This window comes from Chionomys nivalis, chromosome 12 (assembly GCF_950005125.1).
Source record: "Chionomys nivalis chromosome 12, mChiNiv1.1, whole genome shotgun sequence".
In the NCBI taxonomy this organism is placed as follows: Eukaryota; Metazoa; Chordata; class Mammalia; order Rodentia; family Cricetidae; genus Chionomys; species Chionomys nivalis.
In genome coordinates this window covers 43,910,239-43,932,032 of record NC_080097.1, presented here as the reverse complement: position 1 = coordinate 43,932,032, position 21,794 = coordinate 43,910,239, and the positions used below count along the sequence as shown (strand labels likewise).

General features: G+C 45.7%; 1 protein-coding gene and 1 pseudogene across 1 annotated transcript in view; both read left to right on the top strand.

Moving 5' to 3' along the window:
* The window catches only part of LOC130885240 (tumor necrosis factor receptor superfamily member 10B-like), a 45,515-nt gene that overhangs the window by 19,996 nt on the left and 3,725 nt on the right, over positions 1-21,794 (top strand). The window contains 5 exon segments of the mRNA XM_057786679.1: positions 12,412-12,508; positions 14,036-14,146; positions 15,829-15,937; positions 16,840-17,045; positions 17,545-17,636. Of these exon segments, the coding sequence (XP_057642662.1) occupies positions 12,412-12,508; positions 14,036-14,146; positions 15,829-15,937; positions 16,840-17,045; positions 17,545-17,636 (615 nt within the window).
* LOC130885191 (40S ribosomal protein S13-like) lies at positions 5,630-6,041 on the top strand (annotated as a pseudogene).

Sequence of the window (21,794 nt, the reverse complement as noted above, 5' to 3'; positions counted from 1 at the left end):
ACTCTCGGGTGCTCAAATGAGTGGGCCTCTGATCCTTATGCTGTTTTCCTTCTCTTTGTTTGCCTTGTGCAGCTTCAGTGTGATCGTTTTGTTTTATCTCATTGTATTGCATTTTGTTATTTTTACTATTATCACTTGGAAGCCTGGTTTTGCTTTTTTTCTTTTTTCTTTTCTTTTCTTTTTTTTAATTTTGTGATTTATTTATCTTCATTTTATGTGCATTGGTGTGAAGGTGTCAGATCCCCTGGAACTGGATTTTCAGACAGTTGTGAGCTGCCATGTGGGTGCTGGGAATTGAACCCGGGTCCTCTGGAAGAGCAGTCAGTGCTCTTAACTGCTGAGCCATTTCTCCAGCCCTTGCTTTTTTTCTAAGAGAGTCAGAAAGGAAGTGGATCCAGATTCGGGGGTGGGGTGGGAAGAACTGGGAGGAATAGAGGGTTGAGAAACCGTAACCAGGATACACTGAGGGGGAAGCATCTATTTTCAGTAAAAAGTAAAAGTGGGGGGGGAAAAGAAAGAAAAGACACATTTGGAATTTATACAATACTCGTTTTAATACGAATCAGCGAAGAAACTATGTAGAGATTAGAAAACATTTTAACTGAGTGATAAGAACAATAAACAAGCAGAGCAGGGCTTCATAAAAACGTAAGCGCTTCCATTAGTAAAAAGGAAAAGCTTAAGAGCCTGCGTGGTGGTGCACACCTGTAATCCCAGTGCTCTGAAGACCGAGACAGGAAGAATTTCAAGTTCCAAGTCAGACTGGGTTACATAGTGAGGTCTTGCCGTAGAGGAAGAAGAAGACGAGGGGGAATATTAATGATCAAGGTTTTGACTTGAAAGCTAGACCAAATGGCCCTGTAGCAGTCAGGGTCTGGATTTTCATACGTGGCACCAGGTGTCACCGAGCACCATGAAGAAGTCTGGGGTCAAACCAGCCACCTGAGTCGGTGTTGGTATCCGAGGACCAGGATACAACCATGTCTGAGTGACCTGCGCAGTTACTCAATGACATGGCGATGCCTGGGCCCAAGCTACAGCTGAGAGCTATGTCAGGGTCCATGGCCCCTCTGCAGCCAGGGTCTGTGCTGACGTTCAGTGCTCTTGCTATCATCAAAAGCCATGCAGACACCCAAGATCAAGGGCCAAGTTAGTGTCTCAGGGTCATACTGCCGCGGGGGGGGGGGGGGCAGTGGATACATCAAGACCCAGCTGCTACAAAGGACCGTGTTGAGGTCCATAGTCCTATCGCTGCTGCGGGGGTGGGGGGGGACGCTGGGAGTCTGATCTGAAGTACGGGTCTTGCACCGCCACTAATGGTCATATAGAGGCACAGGGTTGGGGCTGCAACCTGAGGCCTTTATGTTTGCCCGGGCGACCACACGGCTGCCAGAACCATTCTCACCCGAGTGCCCATTCCCTCCACCCAGAGCCAGGATGTCGTCCCCGGTCTAAGTTGCTGCTGAGGGCCATGTCTTGAGTCCATGGTCGGGCCACAACTGGGGTCTGTGTTGATGTCTGTGGTCAGTAACACCTCAGGAGGCCTTAGGAACCATGCACAAAGAAATCAGAGGACTATACTGAGACAGTCCCTTCCTTCATTACCCTGGGAAAGCTGGCCTTGTCTCTCACTGCCCTCTACAACAAGAGAGCTGGCTCCCTGCACTCGGGAGAGAAGGCTCCCACCCCTCACCACAGGCTAAGAGGAACCTACCCTGAGGGCATGTGTGTAGGGGAGCCGACTACTCCACCTGAGGCGGGTGGCCCCCGTGGCTCTATCATACCTGCCTGGCTAACACCCAGGCCCACAACTGGCCCTTAGGTTGACCCTCCCTAGCATCTACCCCATCTAGGTCCTACTGGAGCTCGTGAAGGGACTGGTTCTGTGGGACAATACCCACAGGATCTCCAAGACACAGGATGCCCCAGAGGAGCTCTGGTGAGGTTCCAGTGAGGACAGTTCACCAAACACCAGAGGCCATGAACCAGACCAATGACTCATTGCAATGGACAGTGGTCAGTCAAGTCGATGGGACAAAGGGGTACGCTATATGACCGAAGCCTCCAAAGCCAGGTGATAGGGAGGCAGGAGAGAAGGAGAAGCAGAGATTTTTCTGTTTCGGGTGTAGAATTTTGTTCTATTTTGGTTTATTGGTTTGTTGTTGTTGTTGTTGCTTTTGTTTGCTTACTTGCTTACTTTGTTCTGTTTTCTGTCATGGGGGGGGATGCAACAGAAATGAGGGGGATATAGGAGGGGCTGGAAGGTGAACCATAATTGGGGTTCATGATTTGAAACCCCCAAAGCTTCAATAAAGAAGTTTTAAAAAGGGTTAGACAAAATGAAGCAAAATATGTAGAAGAAAAATAATAATGAAGAGAATAACTATAAAATACAAAAATCAGTCACACTAATCTAGATAGTATATTTACTGAAAAGAGTAAGAAAAGGGCGGGAGAGAAGGCTCAGCAGTGAAGAATACTGGCTGCTCTTTGGGAGGACTGGGTTGGAATCCCAGCACCACCATGGCAGCTCACAACCATCTGCAATTCCACTGCCAGGAGATCAGATGCCCTCTGCCCACCTCAAGCCCCGCATGCATATGGCACCCAGTCATATGCAGTCAGGACACCTGTACACATAAGAGTAAAGTATTTTTAAAATTATAAAGAAAAGAGTAAGACAATTTAGTAGCCCTTAGCAAAGTTCGTTAAAAAAAAAAAAGAGAGAGAGAGAAACCAAAAAATATAAAAAAATCAGAATTTTAGAGACTGGATATCACTATTATGACCAATGTTCAAGAGCTTTACAGGTTGCTTTATATCATGATATTAGAGCCTTGCTAAAGGAGACAAATACCTTAAAAATGTTCACTTGCTAAAACAGACTCAGCGGTTAAGAGCACTGGCTGATCTTCCAGAGGACCAGGTTTCAGTTCCCAGATGATTGCTCACATGATTGCTCACAATTGTCTGTAACTCCAACTCCAGGGGATTTGACACAGACATACATGCAGGCAGAACACCAATACGTATAAAATAAAAATAATACAGTTTTTTTTAATTTTTATTTTTATTCTTTTTTAATTAAAATTTCCACCTGCTCCCCGTTTCCCATTTCCCTCCCCTCCTCCCAAATATTGCCCCCTCCCCCCACTCCCCTCCCCCTATCCCCACTCCTCTTCTCCTCCCCCCACACCATTCTCCCTCCCTCTCGATACTGAAGAGCAGTCCAAATTCCCTGCCCTGCGGGAAGACGAAGGTCTTCTATCTACGTCCAGGAAGGTGAGCGTCTAAACAGGCTAAGCTCCCACAAAGCCAGTTCATGTATTAGGATCAAAACCTAGTGCCATTGTCCTTGGCTTCTCATCAGCCTTCATTGTCTGCCATGCTCAGAGAGTCCAGTTTCAACCCATGCTTATTCAGTCCCAGACCAGCTGGCCTTGGTGGGCTCCCAATAAATCAGTTCCACTGTCACAGTGGGTGGGTGCATCCCTCGTGGTCCTGATTTCCTTGCTCATGTTCTCCCTCCTTCTGCTCCTCATTTGGACCCTAAGAGCTCAGACCGTTGCTCCAAATTGAGTCTCTGTCTCTACCTCGATCCATCGCCAGATGAAGGTTCTAAGGTGATATGTAAGATATTCATCAGTATAGGATAGGGTCATTTCAGGATCCCTCTCCTCAGTTGCCCAAGGTACCAGCTGGGGACATCTCCCTGGACACCTGCGAACCCCTCTAGAGTCAAGTCTCTTGCCAGCCCTAAGATGGCTCCCTTAGTTAGGATATATACTTCGCTGCTCCCGTATCCACCCTTCCTATATCCCAACCATCCGAATCCCCCAAGCTTCTCCCATCCTCCCCTTCTCACGTTTCTCATCCCATTTCCCCTTTGCCCCATGCCACCTCACCCGCAAGTTCCCAGTTTTTGCCCTGCAATCTTGTCTACTTCCCCTCTCCAGGCGGATGACTATACGATTTTCTTTGGGATCACTTTCTTATTTAGCTTCTCTAGGATCACAAATTATATGCTCAATGTCCTTTATTTATGGCTAGAAACCGATTATGAGTGAGTACATCCCATGTTCCTCTTTTTGGGTCTGGGATACCTCACTCAGGATAGTGTTTTCTATTTCCATCCATTTGCACGCAAAATTCGAGAAGTCATTGTTTTTTACCGCTGAGTAGTACTCTAATATGTATATATTCCACACTTTCTTCATCCATTCCTCCATTGAAGGGCATCTAGGTTGTTTCCAGGTTCTGGCTATTACAAACAATGCTGCTATGAACATAGTTGAACAGATACTTTTGTCATATGATAGGGCATCTCTTGGGTATATTCCAAGAGTGGTATTACTGGATCTTGGGGTAGGTTGATCCCAAATTTCCTGAGAAATCGCCACACTGATTTCCAAAGTGGTTGCACAAGTTTGCATTCCCACCAGCAATGAATGAGTGTGCCCCTTTCTCCACAACCTCTCCAGCAAAGGCTATCATTGGTGTTTAAAAGAGAGCATCTTCAACAAATGGTGCTGGCAGAACTGGTTGGCAACCTGTAGAAGAATGAAAATAGATCCATATCTATCGCCATGCACAAAACTCAAGTCCAAATGGATTAACCTCAATATTAGTCTGAACACACTGAACCTGATAGAAGAAAAAGTGGGAAGTACTCTACAACATATGGGTACAGGAGATCACTTCCTACGTTTATCCCCAGCAGCACAGACTTTAAGGACAACATTGAATAAATGGGACCTCCTGAAACTGAGTAGCTTCTGTAAAGCAAAGGACACTGTCACTAAGACAAAAAGGCAACCCACTGACTGGGAGAAGATCTTCACCAACCCTGCAACAGACAAAGGTCTGATCTCCAAAATATATAAAGAACTCAAGAAACTAGACTTTAAAATGCTAATTAACCCAATAAAAAAATGGGGCACTGAACTGAACAGAGAATTCTCAACAGAAGAAATTCAAATGGCCAAAAGACACTTAAGGTCATGCTCAACCTCCTTAGCGATAAGGGAAATGCAAATTAAAACAACTTTGAGATACCATCTTACACCTGTCAGAATGGCTAAAATCAAATAATACAGTTTTTAAAAAAATTTTTTTAATTAAAAAAACCTAAGAAGTAGAAAATATGCTAGCTGGTCGGCAGTTAAGAGCACGTGCTGTTCTCAGGCTTGGTTCCCAGCACCCACAAGTCAGCTCACCACTGCTCTCCAGCTCTAGGAAATCTAATACGCTTTTAGGTGTCCACGTGCACCAGGCATGCATGCAATTCACTTACATATATGGAGGCATTCATACCTACATATGAAATAAAATGAGATTTATTTTTAAAAGAGAGGGAAAATATGAGTGATGCTGCTGTTGAATGCTGTCAACCATTTAAGAAAGAAATGTTAACTATTATACAATTTCCCCCAGAAACTTGAGTTTATTTTCTAAATCCAGGGTGATTAATGAAATCTGAACTGTACAAAGTCAATACAGAAAAAGAAACAGATGGGCTGATATCCCTTGTCAGTCCAGACACGAAGACATTACAAAATCAAATATACCAATATGTAAAAAAAAAATTATGCCAACTCTTTGCTGCCAGACCTGCGCCATCAAGGGTTGCATGCACGCTCCCGGGAAGGGCCGATCCCAGTCGGCGCTGCCCTACCGCCTTAGTGTCCCCACGTGGATGAAGCTGACAGTGTGAAGGAACAGATTTACAAACTGGCCAAAAAAGACTTTACTCCCTCCCAAATAGGCGTGATCCTGAGGGCCCGTTTTTGTGAGTGGTAATAAAATCTTGAGAATCCTTGAGTCCAAAGGCCTTGCTCCTGATTTCCTTGAGAATCTCTACCATTTGATTAAGAAAGCAGTCGCTGTCCGGAAAGCATCTTGAGAGGAACAAAATGGTTAAGAATGCTAAATTCCGCCCAATTCTGATAGAGAGCAGAATTCACCGGCTGGCTCATTGTTATAAGACTAAGTGGGTCCTCCCACGCAATTGGAACTATGGTCATCCAAAGTCTCTGATTTAGTGCCATAAATTCCCCTGTGTACATGAGCAATAAAATAACTTTGAATTTAAAAAATATGACAAATGTAGTCCAAGAATTCAAGCAACATGCAACATATGAAGTCCTCAAATTATTTAACAGCAGGAAAGAGAAAAACCATAAGATCACCTCCACAGATACAAAAAAAAAAAAAAATTCACCTGATAAATTCCAACTGTCATTCATAAGAGTTCTTAACAAACTAGGAGTGGAAGGGAGTTTAAAAAGTTTGAAAAGGGTATCTATTATTTATATAGATAACTGGTGGCTAATGACTCTGTCTCCAGGCCCAATAACCTCAGTTTGGACCTATGCATCCACATGATGGATGGTGAAAACCATCTTCTGCACATAACCCAGTGGCATGTGCATGTGTGTGTGCAACATGCACAAATAAACTAAATGTGATAAAAAATGTTAAAACTACCACAAATATCACCTCAAAGGACCCAGAAATCTCACTAGAAGGTATGTACTCAGATAATAATATTTAATTTTGATTTTTTGGTACTTTACTTCCAAGGCTGAGAATAAGACAAACATGTTAGCTTTTCTAAACCATTTCCATTGAATGGGGCACTAAGAGGCAATCCCAGCCTGGGCAATTAAATAAGAACTATAATTAAAAGGCATTAAAGATTGGAAAAGAAGAACTAAGATTTTTTTTTTTTTTAGTGACAGGTAAAATGATTGCCTATACACAGAACTCTAAATAATCTATAATGAGGTCATAATATACAATTGTAACAAGATTATAGACTCCTTGACCAGTGCACAAAACTCGGTAATATTTATATGATGATGTAGCAAGCAATTCAAAGCAAGAATGGGAACAAGTTTCACCAGCAATAGCATCCAAATGTTTCGGAAAACATTTACAAAAGGTGTGTGGTACCTCGTGAGGTGTTGATTATGGAAGGGAAGGATGGAATGGTATTGTCGGGGAGAGGGTGTTTGTTGGGGATGTAAATGTGTACAGTTATTGGAAAGATTGTGGAGGCTCTGCACAAACAAAAAGTAGAACTCTTAAACGACCCAGAAATCTTAGTCTCAGGTTTAGACTCAGATCACCAAAATTGTTGTTTAAAGATAAGTTTGCTCATGTCCACCCTATAAAAGAAGGAATTCTATCATTCATCAGCACATGGATGGACCTGAAGGACACTATGCTAATAAAACATGCCAGATATGCCAAAGGGAAGAAATGTAGCATGGTCTATAGAGCAGTGGTTCTCACCCTCCTAATGCTGCAGCCCTTTAATGCAGTTCCTCATGTTGTGACCCCAAACCAGAAAATTATTTTCATTGCTACTTCATAACTTTAATTTTGCTACTGTTATGAATCAAAATGCAAATATCTCATATTTCTAATGTTCAACCCCCAAAGGGGTCACGACCCACAGGTTGAGGACCATTGATATATGGTATTGGATACAAAATCTCCCCACCTCAGCCTTGACAGTAGACTTGACTTCCAGGGGTACTCAAACAGTGTAAGCACTGTCGCTGTCTTGTGAATCTGGGCTCGTGTTTCCTGCCATCTCTGTCCTGTTACAAACACACCCCTACTCGGTCTTCTTCCTCTTGGCTGTTCTCTGCAGCAAATGTCTCTATGGCTCTGTCTTAATCCTGACAGCATAGACCAAGGACACCTAGGAGAGGCCAGTAGGGTACAGTGTCTCCCAACAGTACTGTGAGCTGCTTCTTGTAATGCTAGCATTATATGAGCCAATCAAGGAGAAGCTGAGTGATTTGAGAGAAGTCAGATTTTCTTTATGTTTTTCCAGACAGGGTTTCTCTATTATGTAGCTCTGGCTGTCTTGGAACTCGCTATGTAGAATGGGCTGGCCTCAGAGTCACAGACCCACTTGCCTCTGCCTCCCAAGTGCTGGGATTGAAGAGTGTACCACCACACTGAGCTCCAAAAGTTACAGATTCTTAATAAACTGAATGCTTTATTTGGGTACCAGAAACCTTACTGAATCATCTCAGGCTTTAGGCAACACACTTCCTTGAGAAGCATGTGTCTTCCCACCCCCCCACAAATTTTGTTTGGGGTTGTGGCTTAAGAAGCGAGCTGAAACAGATGTGAAGAAGTTTGCTCGGTGATGTACTGTGCTGGAGATCTGAAGACCTGCGGCAGATGGAAACTCTAACTCTTGTTATCATTTTTTTTTTGTTGTTATTTTGTTTTTTTTCAAGATAGGGTCTCACTACATAGCTCTGGCTGTCCTAGAACTCACTGTGTAGATCAGGATAGCCTCAAACTCACAGAGATTTACCTGCCTCTGCCTCCTGAGTACTGGGATTAAAGACATCACTATGCCTGCTATATATATTATATATATAATATATATATAATATATATAGTATTCAATATATGTTTGATATATTCAATAGATATTGAAATTGTCAAAATGCACAAACTAAGTTTCAATACACTGATGTAAGCAGATGAGGCCATCTAGTGTGTTGTGTGTGTGTCTGTGTGTGTGTGGTTTTGAGACAGGGTTTCTCTGTGTAGTCCTGGCTGTCCTGGAACTCACTCTGTAGACCAGGCTGACCTCAGACTCAAGGGGTCTACCTGCCTTTGCTTGTGCTGGCATTGAAGTGCATCACCAGGGCCCAGCAACACCATCTAGTCTATTATTTCCTGTTCTGGGTTCTCAACATAGTCTGACAGCATAGGAACTATATATATAACAAATTCAAGAAGAAGAGGAGGAGGAAGAAAGAAATAGAAAAAAGGAAGAGGAAGAGGCCTGACCACAGTAGCAACCTTCTGAGTCAGCTCCTCCAGGGGCAGAAGCTGGAACTCAAAAGTCTTCTGAGTGGTTGGACACGGAGGGCGCTGGCAGGTGTTCCTACGACCAGCTCTATGCTGTGTCCAGTGTGAGCAGCTGGTCTGCAGGCAGCAAGGGGCAGGTGGCCAGTGAACTCAGGCTTTCCTTGATGGTACAAATAGTGTTCTAAACGGTATAGAAGCACAGATTTACCTTCTGTTACTAGGGTGACAGTCATAGTATTAGGCAGAGTATGAAGGGGCAGCCAAACTATTGAGTATTATGAGGTTTTATAATCGTGGACATATCCATGACTTGAAAACTACAATAAAAATGCCATGATTCTAAAAAAAGAAAAAAAATTGTTCAAGTCTTGTGAGCCCTGCGATTATGCGCATGACTCACGGCTCTGCTCCCAGGTTTCAGGAAAGGGATTGGATGCTATTTAGCTCCTCCCAGAAAAGCTTCTAGAAAGTTTTCCACGAACCCAGGAGCTCGAGCAGACAGGTCCCGCCAAGTACGATGCTGTAGGACGGGAATTCAGAGAACTTTTCTGAGCTGAAGAAACAGCTCTTCGTGGATTTTGAGAAGCCGCGGGATCAAGAATCAGCGCAACCCTAACTCCAAGAAGTCTCCTTTACGCCGCGCTCCCTCAGCCTCTGCGGCCTGGGCAGGTCGCACCCCAAGTCCCAGGCCACTCCCGGGACGCAGACCTTGGCCTAGGGTTCCGAAGATGCGCAAGTTACCAGCCGTCGTCCTGCTACTGGTGAGTATCGCCCGGGGAGAGCGCCGTGTCCGCTGAGAGCGCCTGCCGGGTCCCGGAGCAGGCAGCAGGGAGTGGCGCGAAGTGTCCCGCGGCCTGGAGCGCACGTGCCCTACGGGCGCGGGGTGGAAGGAGGTCTGACATTGTTGGGGGACACCACTGTGGAGGAGGGAGAACTCGACGGTGAAAGGTGGAAGGTCCGATGGTTGGGTGGGGGTGGGGAACCCCAAGATGGGGTCAGGCAGGCTGTGGAAGAGGTGGGCGGAGGACTCTTGGTTGGGGAGGATATGACGAGGCAGGGCTCCGCTGGGGGGAGGATGGTAAGTGAGGGAACCCGAAGGTGGAAGGAAGGATCTGACGTTAGGTGGGAGACTGGGCCCGGGCGGAGGGGAGAAAGACCAAGGCGGGCGGGGGTGGGGAGCGGCGCAGAGAGGTGGGAAGGAAGAACCCAACCGACTCAGTGAAACTCACCAGAGCACCATACCTGGGACTAGCTGGGGCAGGGGAAAAGAACCCGGTTACCCTGCAGAACCCACGGGGCAGAAAGAATTTAGAAACAGGGGCTGGAGGGTTGACCCTGCCTAGCTGCTGGAGCGGGCCTCTGACACCTCTCTTCTCAAGGTTAGGAGAGAAAAGTGCCTGATTTTGACTTTAGCTGCAAGAACGTGCGAGCTCATTTACAGTGTGACACCATTGTTTATTTGGCTCAGCAATTTATTGATTTAAAAGGAGTAAAAGGGCCCGTAGGGCAAGAATCTGGACTTTTGCTGTCTGCTAGCACGAGATTACTGAGGGGGAATTCCAGTTTCTTGGAGTCCACCGATTCTAATTTCTTTTCTTTTTTTTTTTTTTAATATTTATTTATTTATTATGTATACAATATTCTGTCTGTGTGTATGCCTGCAGGCCAGAAGAGGGCACCAGACCTCATTACAGATGGCTGTGAGCCACCATGTGGTTGCTGGGAATTGAACTCAGGACCTTTGGAAAAGCTGCCAGTGTTCTTAACCGCTGAGCCATCTCTCCAGCCCCCAATTCTAATTTCTAATAGTCAGAGAGTCACACAAGTGTCTCTTTAGACACACACACATTTATATTCATTTTTGCCAGGCTGGTTACAGTGCTCCACCTTCTGTTTTAATACTTCACTGTTGAGGTGGAACATGCCTATGTCTAAAAAAAGAATAAAAGTAGGAACCAAGGTTAGGACATGTTCGGTTAGTGCCAGGCAGCCCTGCGTAAGAACCTTGTCTTCCTTACTCTCTTGGCTTTCAGCTACTTTTGAAACTACTTTTTTAGCTACTTGGAAAAAGGAAGGAAGGAAGGGAGGGAGGGAGGGAGGGAGGGAGGGAGGGAGGGAGGGAGGGAGGGAAGAAGGAAGGAAGGAAGGAAGGAAGGAAGGAAGGAAGGAAGGAAGGAAGGAAGGAGAAGAGAAGCAGAGCAATGGTTGCCAGCATGGAAAGGTGGATGGAGGAGCGAGCGGTTTGCTATTTTAATGGGTACCGACTTTCAGTTTTGCAAGATGAAAAGAATTCTGGATTTGTTTACATGACAATGTGAATGCTGGCCTAGATGTAGATATATGTATACGTAAATGCATTTTTGAAAAACTCTGTGTGAGCAGAAAAAAATTATGACATCTTGAATTTTACAGGAAAATGGATGGAGCTAGAAAACATTATTTTGAGTGAGGTAACCCAGACACAGAAAGACAATTATCACATGTACTCACTCATAGGTGGTTTTTAAACATAAAGCAAAGAAAACCAGCCTACAAACCACAATCCCAGAGAACTTAGACAACAATGAGGACCCTAAGAAAGACTTACATAGATTTAATCTACATGGGAAGTAGAAAAAGACAAGATCTCCTGAGTAAGTTGGGAGCATGGGGATCCTGGGGGAGGGTTGAAGGGGGAGGGGAGAAAAAGAGAGGGGAGCAGAGAAAACTGTAGAGCTCAATAAAAATCAATTTTAAAAACCCTCAGTGTGTGTGCACATTCAATGAGTTTGTGTGAGGGCAGCCTCCCGTGTCAGCCCTTACCTACCTCTTTGAGGCAGGATCTCTCTTGTTCTCCGTTGAGTATGCTGCTTGCTGTCCCATGAGCTTCTAGGGGTTCTCCATCTCCTCCTCCCGTCTAGCGCCGGGAACCCTGGGATTTCAGATGTGTGCCATTGTTGCTTGGCTTTATATGAGTTTTGGGAATCTGAGTCCAGGTCCTCATGTTTGTGTGGCAAGTGTATTATCCACTGAACCATCTCCTCGGTTCTTAACTGCATTTTAAAAACCTCTTTCTCTCTCTCTCTCTCTCTCTCTCTCTCTCTCTCTCTCTCTCTCTCTCTCCCTCCCTCCCCCCACCCCGTGTGTGTGTGTGTGTATGTGTGTGTGTGAGAGAGAGAGAGAGAGAGAGAGAGAGAGAGAGAGAGAGAGAGAGCGAGAGAAGAGTCACTCATATGATTAAGTAGTTACATGGGAAACAAGACAATACATTAGAGGATGCGTGTCATTTCTAGTTGAGAACATGTAATTTGTAAAGGCTTTCCTCTAAGTTTCTACTATATGGATACAAACTTAACTTGTTTCAACAGGAAAGAATAAAAGAGAAAGGAGGAGTTCAAGTTTCTAGGACTTGGGCAGCTGCAAGGAGCAAAGAGGAATAGGAACACAAAAGTACTGGACAGTTTTAGAAGGGAGGGAGGTCTGAGATCCATGTCGTTTTAGAAGCTGGAGGGAAGGGAATGTGAGGTGGCCCCGTGGTGGTGAGGCCCGCAGCCACTAAAGGTAGTTCCTTCTTTGTTTCTACAGAGCGTCTTCGGTGGCGTGCTAGCCGCGTCAGTCCGTGATCACCCAGCTGACCTCCAGAATGTGCAGCAGAGCCCATCAGAAGGAAAATGTCAACCAGGTGCCTTCTAGATTGATTGCCAGTCTTTGGCCCTGACCCCTCCGCCCCACAGCTCCACATTCTTCCAGTCTTCTGGTCTTTTCAGTTCCGATTTCCTTTATGTCATAGATAGTGATATTTTCTAAATCCAAGGTCATGAAGATTTATCTTCATGTTTTCTATGAGTTTGGGAATTTCTATGCTTCTATTTAGGTGTTTATATGCAGTATCAGGTAAGGGTCCAGTTTCCTTTTTATATTGGGCTATCCAGTTCCTTTCTCTTTTCTTTCTTTTTTCTTCTAGATCTAACCCAGGGCCTCACTGATGCCAGATGAGCACATTAGTATAGACCTGGAGCCCCAGCTCTGCTAGCCAGTTACTGTCCACTTATTGCACTGTGTGACTTCTGGGGATGCTACAGTCATGGAACCGTACAAACCAGCTGTGTTCGCATTCTCTTCACACATCTTAGCTCTCCTTGGAACCTTAGGTGGCTCCCAGCCTGGTCCTATACTGGAATTATCAAGGTCGGAGTCTGTGTTCTGGAATTCCTAGCAAGGCAGACTCTATCATCATCCTCAGTAATTTTGCCAGTCAAAAGAGTCATTAATTGATACTGGAAGTTAGAAGAAAGGAGGTTTTTCCATTGTGGCCATAGTGGAAACAGACAGGGGGTCTAAGTGACCCCCACCCATCTTTGATGTGAAGTCTAGGATTAAGTTTTATGTTACTTTATTTTCATATTTTTAATGATTTGTTTATTTTTATGTACATGGGTGTTTTTGCCTGAATGTATCTCTATGCAAGGGTGCCAAATCCCCTGGAACTGGAGTTACACACAGCTGTGAGCTGCCATGTAGGTGCTGGGAATTGAACCTGGCTCCTCTGGAAGAGCAACCAGTGCTCTTAACCACTGAGCCATCTCTCCAACTACCAGAATTATTGACCCATTCCTGTTTTGGCCCCATTCAGTCCTGCAAGGTGGCCTGACAAGTTGCAAATCTCTTTCCTTACAAGTTCCTGTCTCCACCCAGCCATGGGTTTCGTCCTTCTTCTTTCCCCAGTACAAGATTTTCAGTTTGTTGGACCACGGTGTCTCAATAGTTGTATAGTCAAAGGTAGAGGTCACAAGTGTCTCTTTAGAATAGCCCCATTCATTACAACCTTGCAGGTTCTGACTGCTCCCTGTGCCTGTGGGTGCCACTGCAGAGGTAAGCTTCCTAAAGAAGCTGCCAAGCTGCCTCCAGGCCTTGTACATTGCCTGGGCAGCACAATAGAGTCAACCTGTTGGGCAGGTGCAGGTGAGAGAGCCCTGAAACTGTGAACATGGGAGAGCTGTCCCCAATACTCATCTGTCTTGTGGCAGCATAGGCAAGGCAGGGTGGGCAGAGAAAATGCTCTGTAGACAAGCCCACAGTCAAATTCCTCAATTGCGACCTCCCCACCCCCCCACCCCCGCTTCCCAGGTCCATCTGACTAGGACATAGGTCTTCCCTGCAGCTCCGGAAGTCCTGAAGTTCCCTTCATCATCTTTCTTTCCCTCCTCAGGCTCCTACATGTCAGATGAGGATCGCTGCATGCCCTGCATGGAAGGTATAGAGTACACCAGCCACGCCAACATTCTGCCTTCGTGCATAAAGTGCAGCATCTGTACGGCAGGTACAGAACAAAGGGGCTCTTTCCCACAGGTGCGGTCTGGGGAGGTGGGACTCACAACTGCTGCGGACTCACAAATCTCAATTCCAGCCCAATTTGCTCTTAATCCTACCCTGTTCTCCACCTGTCCATAATTCAATGGGACAAAAATTAAAAACAAAAAAACAAAAAACCCTGGAGAATTAATTGTGCTGTGTTTTAGGAATCGTTGGGACCATCAGTGGAGAATAAGGTGGAGACTAATCTGCCGCTGTGGAGAGCAGGGCCTGGTACCCCCAGATGCATTATGGGGCAGTTGCCACTGCCGCACCACTCACTACATATAACTTGGCACACCTGGGGAACAGGAAGCGCCCTGGTGCCAGCTGTGCCAGGACTTGTCCTGAGGAGTGGCGGGGCTCCACAGGGCACACGATGTTAGAAATGGACCTTGAAGGATAGATACAGGGTTTTAAGTGGACCAGGGAGATCGCAGCCAGAGTTCCAGCGCTGAGGAGGAAGGAGTCCTGCACCTTTGGAATAGGGCATTAATCCCATTCTGGGTCCAGCATGAGTCTCCTCAACTCTGCAATGGGTTTGATACCCAGTAGCAAATCTTGAGTTACCACGGGTAGTGGCCTGCTTTGCATTTTCTAGAAGTTGAAGTCAAAAGTGTGGGTCATCGTATGTAACACCAGCTTCAAAAGGAAAAGAGCCACTGAGAGTCTCCAGCTATGAGTGGCATGTTATGATCTATCCTTGCCCTCAGGATGCATCAGCTTTTTTTGTAATATTGGCTGCTTTCTGGTCCTCTGAGACCTGAGACCACTCCTTCTAGAACCTTCCACAGAAACTTCAATGGGCTTTCATCTTTCCTGCTGTGGGCCTGCTAAAGTGTGGAGGTCATAGGCTATTGTTTTAGTTTCTTTACCTGTTTGCTGAGACAAAAGCTCTGTCAAAAGCCAAAGGAAGAGAGGGTTGAACTGGCTCGCAGTTCATCCATCCATCATTGTGCAGTCAGTGAGGTCAAAGTGGGCAGGAGCTTGAAGCAGCCGCTCAATTCCCGTTTTCAGAGAGTTATAGATGTGTGTGCTCAGCTCACTTTCTCCTGTTTATATATAGTTCAGGAACCTAGTCCAAGAATGGTACACCCAGTGTGTAGGAATCTTCCCACCTAATTAGCTTAACCAAGATAATATCTCCACAGACATGCCCAGAGGCTGTCTCCCAGTTGATCCTAGATCTTATCAAATAACAAAGGAGATTAACCTTCTTAGTCTGTAACAAAGAAAGGAATGGCTGAGTGGGGGCCTGCTGGGTTCCCAGCTGGCTCTAGACTAAGCTCTCTTATTCTAGGTTCTGAGCTCTTGGTAGGTGTGAGCACTCGGTCCCTGCTTCTTCAAGCTCCTCCTGTTTCCAGGAGCTTGAAGAGCACCCTCTGTACATCCCTTGCTCCTGTTCTCATGATCTAAATGAACATTCCTCCCAAATCCGATGCATGAGGTCATGAATGGTGTTCCTTTGGTCTGACTCTGAGTACTCAAAGCTGCTTCTGGGAGCCATTGTCTGCATGCCCTGGCTGTGGTGTAATAGAAATGGATCCTCGTTATTACTTCCTGTGTTCAGTGGTGCTGAAACAGAAGGAACTTGTCAGAAGGAAGTGTTACCATGATAATCAGGAAACTTCATCCCTCAAACTCTTACAGGTGAAGATGAAATAGCGAGATGCAACTCCACCCAGGACACCAAGTGCCAGTGCAAACCAGGCACCTTTAAAGATGAAAATTCTACTGAATTCTGCCAGAAGTGCTCCGAGTATGTCACTGGGCCCTGGGACTCCTACAAGCCCAGGGAACCCCAGAAGACTCAGGCTTCCTTGTATCCTTTTCTTTCCTTCTGACTCCATGGAGAACCCACACTACAAGGTGTTAGGATTCCCACATTATAGCAGCCCCGCCCCCCCTGACAGCGGTATCCCCAAACATTTGGGGTCTTCTGAGCCCGCTGTGGTCTCTCCACATCCAACTGCAAATTTCTCCGTGTTCCTGTCCCCCACCACCAATCCCTTCAATTTTCCACCCGTTCTTTTCCCTTGGCCAGATAATTTGTCTACTCTCCATAGAATATAGCAAGAGAGAGAGTAGCATACAGCCTGGCTTGTGTTTATTTACACCACCTCAGAATTCCTGAGAAGCCTAGGAAGATGAAAGTGCTGCAAGCCCGCAAAAACACGTAATGAGGCTCTGTGTGTGTGGTTCCCTTACGGTTCTCAGAGGCACCTGAGCCGACTCAGCTAGCCTTGCCCCAGGACCCTGTCCTCTCAGTAACCCATGTCTCAGCTTCAGGAGTTTGAGGGAAAATAGTTCATTTACTCTTCCCTGACCACCTGGTACAAAGGTCTGGTTATTGAAGGCTGACAAAGGGACATGGCTCAGCGGGACCACACAGGCTTCTGGCCTTCTTCCTAACTTAGGATCTCCCTGTGGTCCAGAGCAGCTCAGCACACACCCTGCAGAAAAGGCAGAAAGGTTGCCACCGTGCCTACAGAGAGTTCCCCAAAGACTGCAGTGTGTGTGTCTGGATGTAGGGACAAATTTGGAGCCTGTCCTTCCTTTACTACCATCTCTGGGACATTGGGCAGAGTGGGTGCCTCCCCTTTCACCACATCTGACCAGCAGCCTTCTCACAGAATCTTATTTGTTCCTTGTTGTGCCCAGGTGCACCGATGAAGAATCTGAAAAGACTCCCTGTACCCCGAACACAAACCGGATTTGTGTCCCCAAAGACTCTCGACTCAACTTAGGCTTCATCATAGGGCCCTTAGTGGCGCTGCCGCTGCTTGTTATTATTATTGCAGGTGTATTTATCCGGAATCCTGGGGCATGGGGGCAAGCATTGCAGTTTGTGAAAAGAGCCTATCCAGGTGAGTGTTGGCTGTGGTGGGTCCCTTGGACTCCAAATCTGAATCTCTCTAACCTGCTCTTCTTTAGAATTGCCCTCCCTGTGTCCTGAACTCCATTGTCCTTGAAGCCTAGACTTCTCTTTTGCTCCTGCAATTGATATACCGTCTCCCACTTCCCCCAAACCACAAAAACCCGGAATCTTACCAGTCCATCTCACTGATGGTTCCCTTGCTCTTTTAACCAAGTCTGATAGAGTAGGCATCAACTCCTCAACTGAGGATAAAGGTCAGGACAGGAGAGAGCAGGGGACAGCTCTGGTTATTGCAGAACCAGAGATGGTGTGTGTGTTATTCTCCTTCAGTTTCTCCCCAGCTGCCTCCTTGGCCTGAGGGTAGCCCCAAGCAAGAATGACCCCTCCCAATCCAGTGTTGGAGCCTCTTGCTCACTCTGCTCAGATAAAAAAAAAAAAGGCTGATGAGTCCCCTGCCCGCTGGCTATGGCAACCTCCTTCTCTTCTAGGCCGTGAACAGCACTCTGAAAATGCTGTGTCTCTCATGGAACTGCAGACATCCAACCCGGAAAATAACTCTCCTGCAATGAAGGCCTCAGAGGTTGTAGCTCTGCTGAGAAGCAGAGTTTAATTTTCATTTTCAATTTTATGCATATGAGTATTTTATCTACATGTATGTCTGTGCATCACAGCATGCCTGGTGATCATAGAGGCCAGAAGAGGATATCGAATCCTCTGGAACTGGAGTTTACAACCAGTTGAGTTCTGGGAATCAAACCCAGGTCCTTTGGAAGAGCTGCCAGTGCTCTTAGCCACTGAGCCATCTCCCCAGCCCTGAGAAACAGGATGTTTGAGGGGCTGCACAGCTCAAGGAGAAGGGTACATCTCCACCTGTCCTGGGTTGCTGTCCTGGCTCACTAAAGTGATTGAGGCTCCGAGTCCCCTTTCAAACAAGTGGCTATTTTGAGCTTCCACAGGCCTCAGACCATGTTGCAACTCTGCGGGCTTCTGCGGGTGGGGTCAGGCGGGAGTGTGACCTCCTTGGCACAGTGGTAAGAGCACGTAGTTCCAGCAGCAGCAGATCATGGCTGTGAGCCTAGGGTGGCCGCACTGAGATGGGTGGGACCCTGCACCGGGCCTTGGGTGCGGGCTCCTGAGTGGCCTCTTTGCCTTCTCAAAGCCATTTCCACACACTTGTGTCCCTCAGGAGGATCTGCAGTTTAGGGCGATGGTCACGCTGAGTCCCTAAGCAGCAGAGAATGGCCGTCCACTCTTTTTGAGCATATATTGGATAGACAATGGCTGGGATGGGAGTCACTGGAGACAGTGCTGGTTTGTTAACAACGTGGCCGTTGTCATCAGATCCTCTGGTCCAGGGGATGTAGAGACAGGGCGACAATGGACAGGATGCACATGGCCTAAGTGTGGTGGCTAAGCCATTCTGTAGAATATGCTGAGTATCTGTGATATTCATGCTGTGTCCTCAGAGCCTGGGGCAACATGGACATGGAGCAGATACTGTGGCCAAGAGGGGCTGAGTTCTTGGGTTTGATTTTTGTTTGACATATTGGGGCCTCACACATGCTAGACTTCATGGCTGAGCTACATCCTCAGTGACTTTGTAAAAGCGTTTTATTGAGACAATAGCTTTCTAAGTTGCCCAGGCTGGCCTCAGCTCTGCCCTTCTGTCTCAGCCTCCAGAGTAGCTGCCATGACAGACCTATGCCATCAGGTCTGCCCAGATACTTCTCCTGCTTTCACCATTTGTTTGGTTTTCTGATCACATTTGTGGGGAAGAGTCCATGAAGAGGAATTTCCAGATTAAGGTTACAGAGTGCTGTTTGGTGCGCCCATAGGCACACACACAGTCAGAGACACCCACATCCATGCCTGCACACACATACACACACACACACACAATCAGACACACATTTACACATACAGGGTATCACACACACACAGTGTCACATACACATTGTTGTTTCTCATCTTTATCGGCTCACATGTTTTGACCAGACATTTAGCACTTCCTGCTGAATTTGCTATAGGAAAGCATCAACTATCTCACGTGTTCATGGCTTTGTTTTAAGCATTTTCACATACGTTATCCTAATGTTATTAAGAGCTTTGTAAGGAAAAAAATGCTTCCTATGTAAGTATTTTCTCTCATGTGGGTACTAGATCTCTAATTTCTTATATTACACATATATGCTCATATGTGTATACATGTATGTAGGCATTAGCATGTGGAGGCCAGAGGTCTTGGTCAAATGTTTTCCTCACTTCTCTTCTTCACCTCGCTATGTTCTGAGACAGGATCTTTCCCTGGATCTGGAACTCACTAGCTGAAGTGGCTGGTCAGCAGGCCTCAGGGATTCCCTGGTCCTCACCTTCCTGATGCTTGAATCATAAGTGCGAGCAGCCATGCACACCTACCCCCCCCACCCCACCCCCACACACAAACTTTTTAAATTCTATGTTATGTGTATGAGCATTTTGCCTGAATGTATGTATGTGCACCCTGTGTGTTTTCAGAGCCTGATGGGGTCATAAGAGGGTGTCAAATCCTCTGGAACTCTCTGCCTGGGCTTCATGGCATATTAGGCATCTGGACTCAAGCCTCATATTTCTGCAGCAAGCACTTTACTGACTGAGCCATCTCTGTAGCCCCACGTTCCTAATTTTTATCCTTCAGTTTGTTCTAATATTTCATTTTGAACGGTTAAAATCAGCAGATACATTTGCTTCCCGTTACTCATAGGCTCCCCAAACCCTTCCTCCAAAGTAAGATGAGCCTCTGATTTCTTGGGGAGATTTTTTTCACGTATTTCTATGTCACTAGATGGAGTTTATCTTGTGATGTGATATGGTTCCTAGTCACCATGTGATTCTTTCAATTCCATTTAAATATTGAGCCCCCCACTCCCCACTTGTAAGTCAGATATTCATCTTGACAGTGGCTTCCTTCCTCCTGGACCAGTCTATTTCACTTTTACAACTCTATTCAGCTTTTATTTTATGAAGATAAAGGGAAATGCATTAAAAATAGCCAGTAGCCCCTCCGCTTAAGTGACAGGATGCAAACTGTGCAGGAAGGGTCTCAGTGAGTACTAAGAAGACCACACAGCTCACCCCGTTCTGAGCACTGCTCAGCCCCCTGCCTGAGAGATGAGCATAATTTCATTTGCTTCTGATCTTTTCTTTAAACTCTTTAATTTTTTTTATTTATTATGTATACAATATTCTGTCTGCATGTATGCCTGCAGGCCAGAAGAGGGCACCAGACCTCATTACAGATGATGTGGTGGGTGGGAATTGAACTCAGGACCTTTGAAAGAGCAGGCAATGCACTTAACCGCTGAGCCATCTCTCCAGCTTTTACACTGTATCAAAACCATTACATGAAAGACTCACAGACATACACACAATAGTCAGTGGCACATGAAGTTTTCTAATGTATTAAAATAAGCAGATATTTATTTTTCAAAATTTGTCAGTTTACCTAGATACGATTTAGAATTCATTCGTAAGGGTTTTTACCCATGCCCAGAACAATAGTTGAAATTTTTGTTGAATTTGTCTTAAATATTAAAGGGACCATGGAGAAGATTGTTCAGTGGCTAAAAGAACCTGCCACGGAAGCCTGATGCCCTAAGTTTGACCAGTGGAACCCACAAAAAGCCAGATGTTAGTAGTCCAGATCTTTAACCTCATCACTCATACAGCGAGATTAGAGGTGGAGACGGGAGAAGCCCAGAAACCCGTGAGCTAGCTATCCTGGAATATGCAATATGGCAGAAACAAGAGAGATTTTCCCTTAGTAAGGTGTAAGGCGAGAACGGGCTTCCAAAAGTTGTTCTCTGACCTCTATACGTATACTGTGGGACACAGGCACCTGCACACACGCACATACACAAACACATGGTAATAAATTTTAATTAAATATAAAAACAAATCTAGTAGGTATTGAGATCTTGTAAATACCCAGTTTTTAAAAATGATTTACTTTATGTGTTTATGCACGCACGATGCCCACAGAAGCCAGAGTGGGGGCATTGGATCTCCAGGAGCTGGAGTTACAGGCATTTGTGAGGTGCCTGATGTAGGTGCTGGGACTGAACTCTGGTTCTCCTTTAGGGTAGTAAGTGCTCTTAACTGCTGAGTCATCTCTTCAGCCCTTTATTCAATATTTTTCTTAGCCGGGCGGTGGTGGCGCATGCCTTTAATCCCAGCACTTGGGAGGCAGAGGCAGATGGATCTCTGTTAGTTCGAGGCCAGCCTGGTCTACAAGAGCTAGTTCCAGGACAGGAACCAAAAGCTACGGAGAAACCCTGTCTCGAAAAATCCAATATATATATTATATATATATATATATATATAATATATATATTTTTTTTTCTTATCACGGGAGGCAACATTTTTAGACAAGATTTTTTTCTTAAAATAGCAAAGTTTTATGTTTTTCTAGAGACATGTGATCCTATTTCTTGACAACACTGTGTTCTGTGTGTTTGTTTTGTCACCTTTATAAGTTGGGTCTTTGTCTTAGTGTCTTTTCCTGTTGTGATGCGTGACCCGGTGTTAGGGTGAGGCAGCCTGTATGTACAAATAAAAAAGCTTACTCTAATTAGGTCGGTGATCTTTCTCCTCCCATCTTTGGGATTAACAGTATTCTTTGGTTCCAAGATGGTTTTGTTTGTTTGTTTGTTTGTTTGTTTCATGGCAGGGTTTCTCTAGCTTTGGAGCCTGTCCTGGAAAC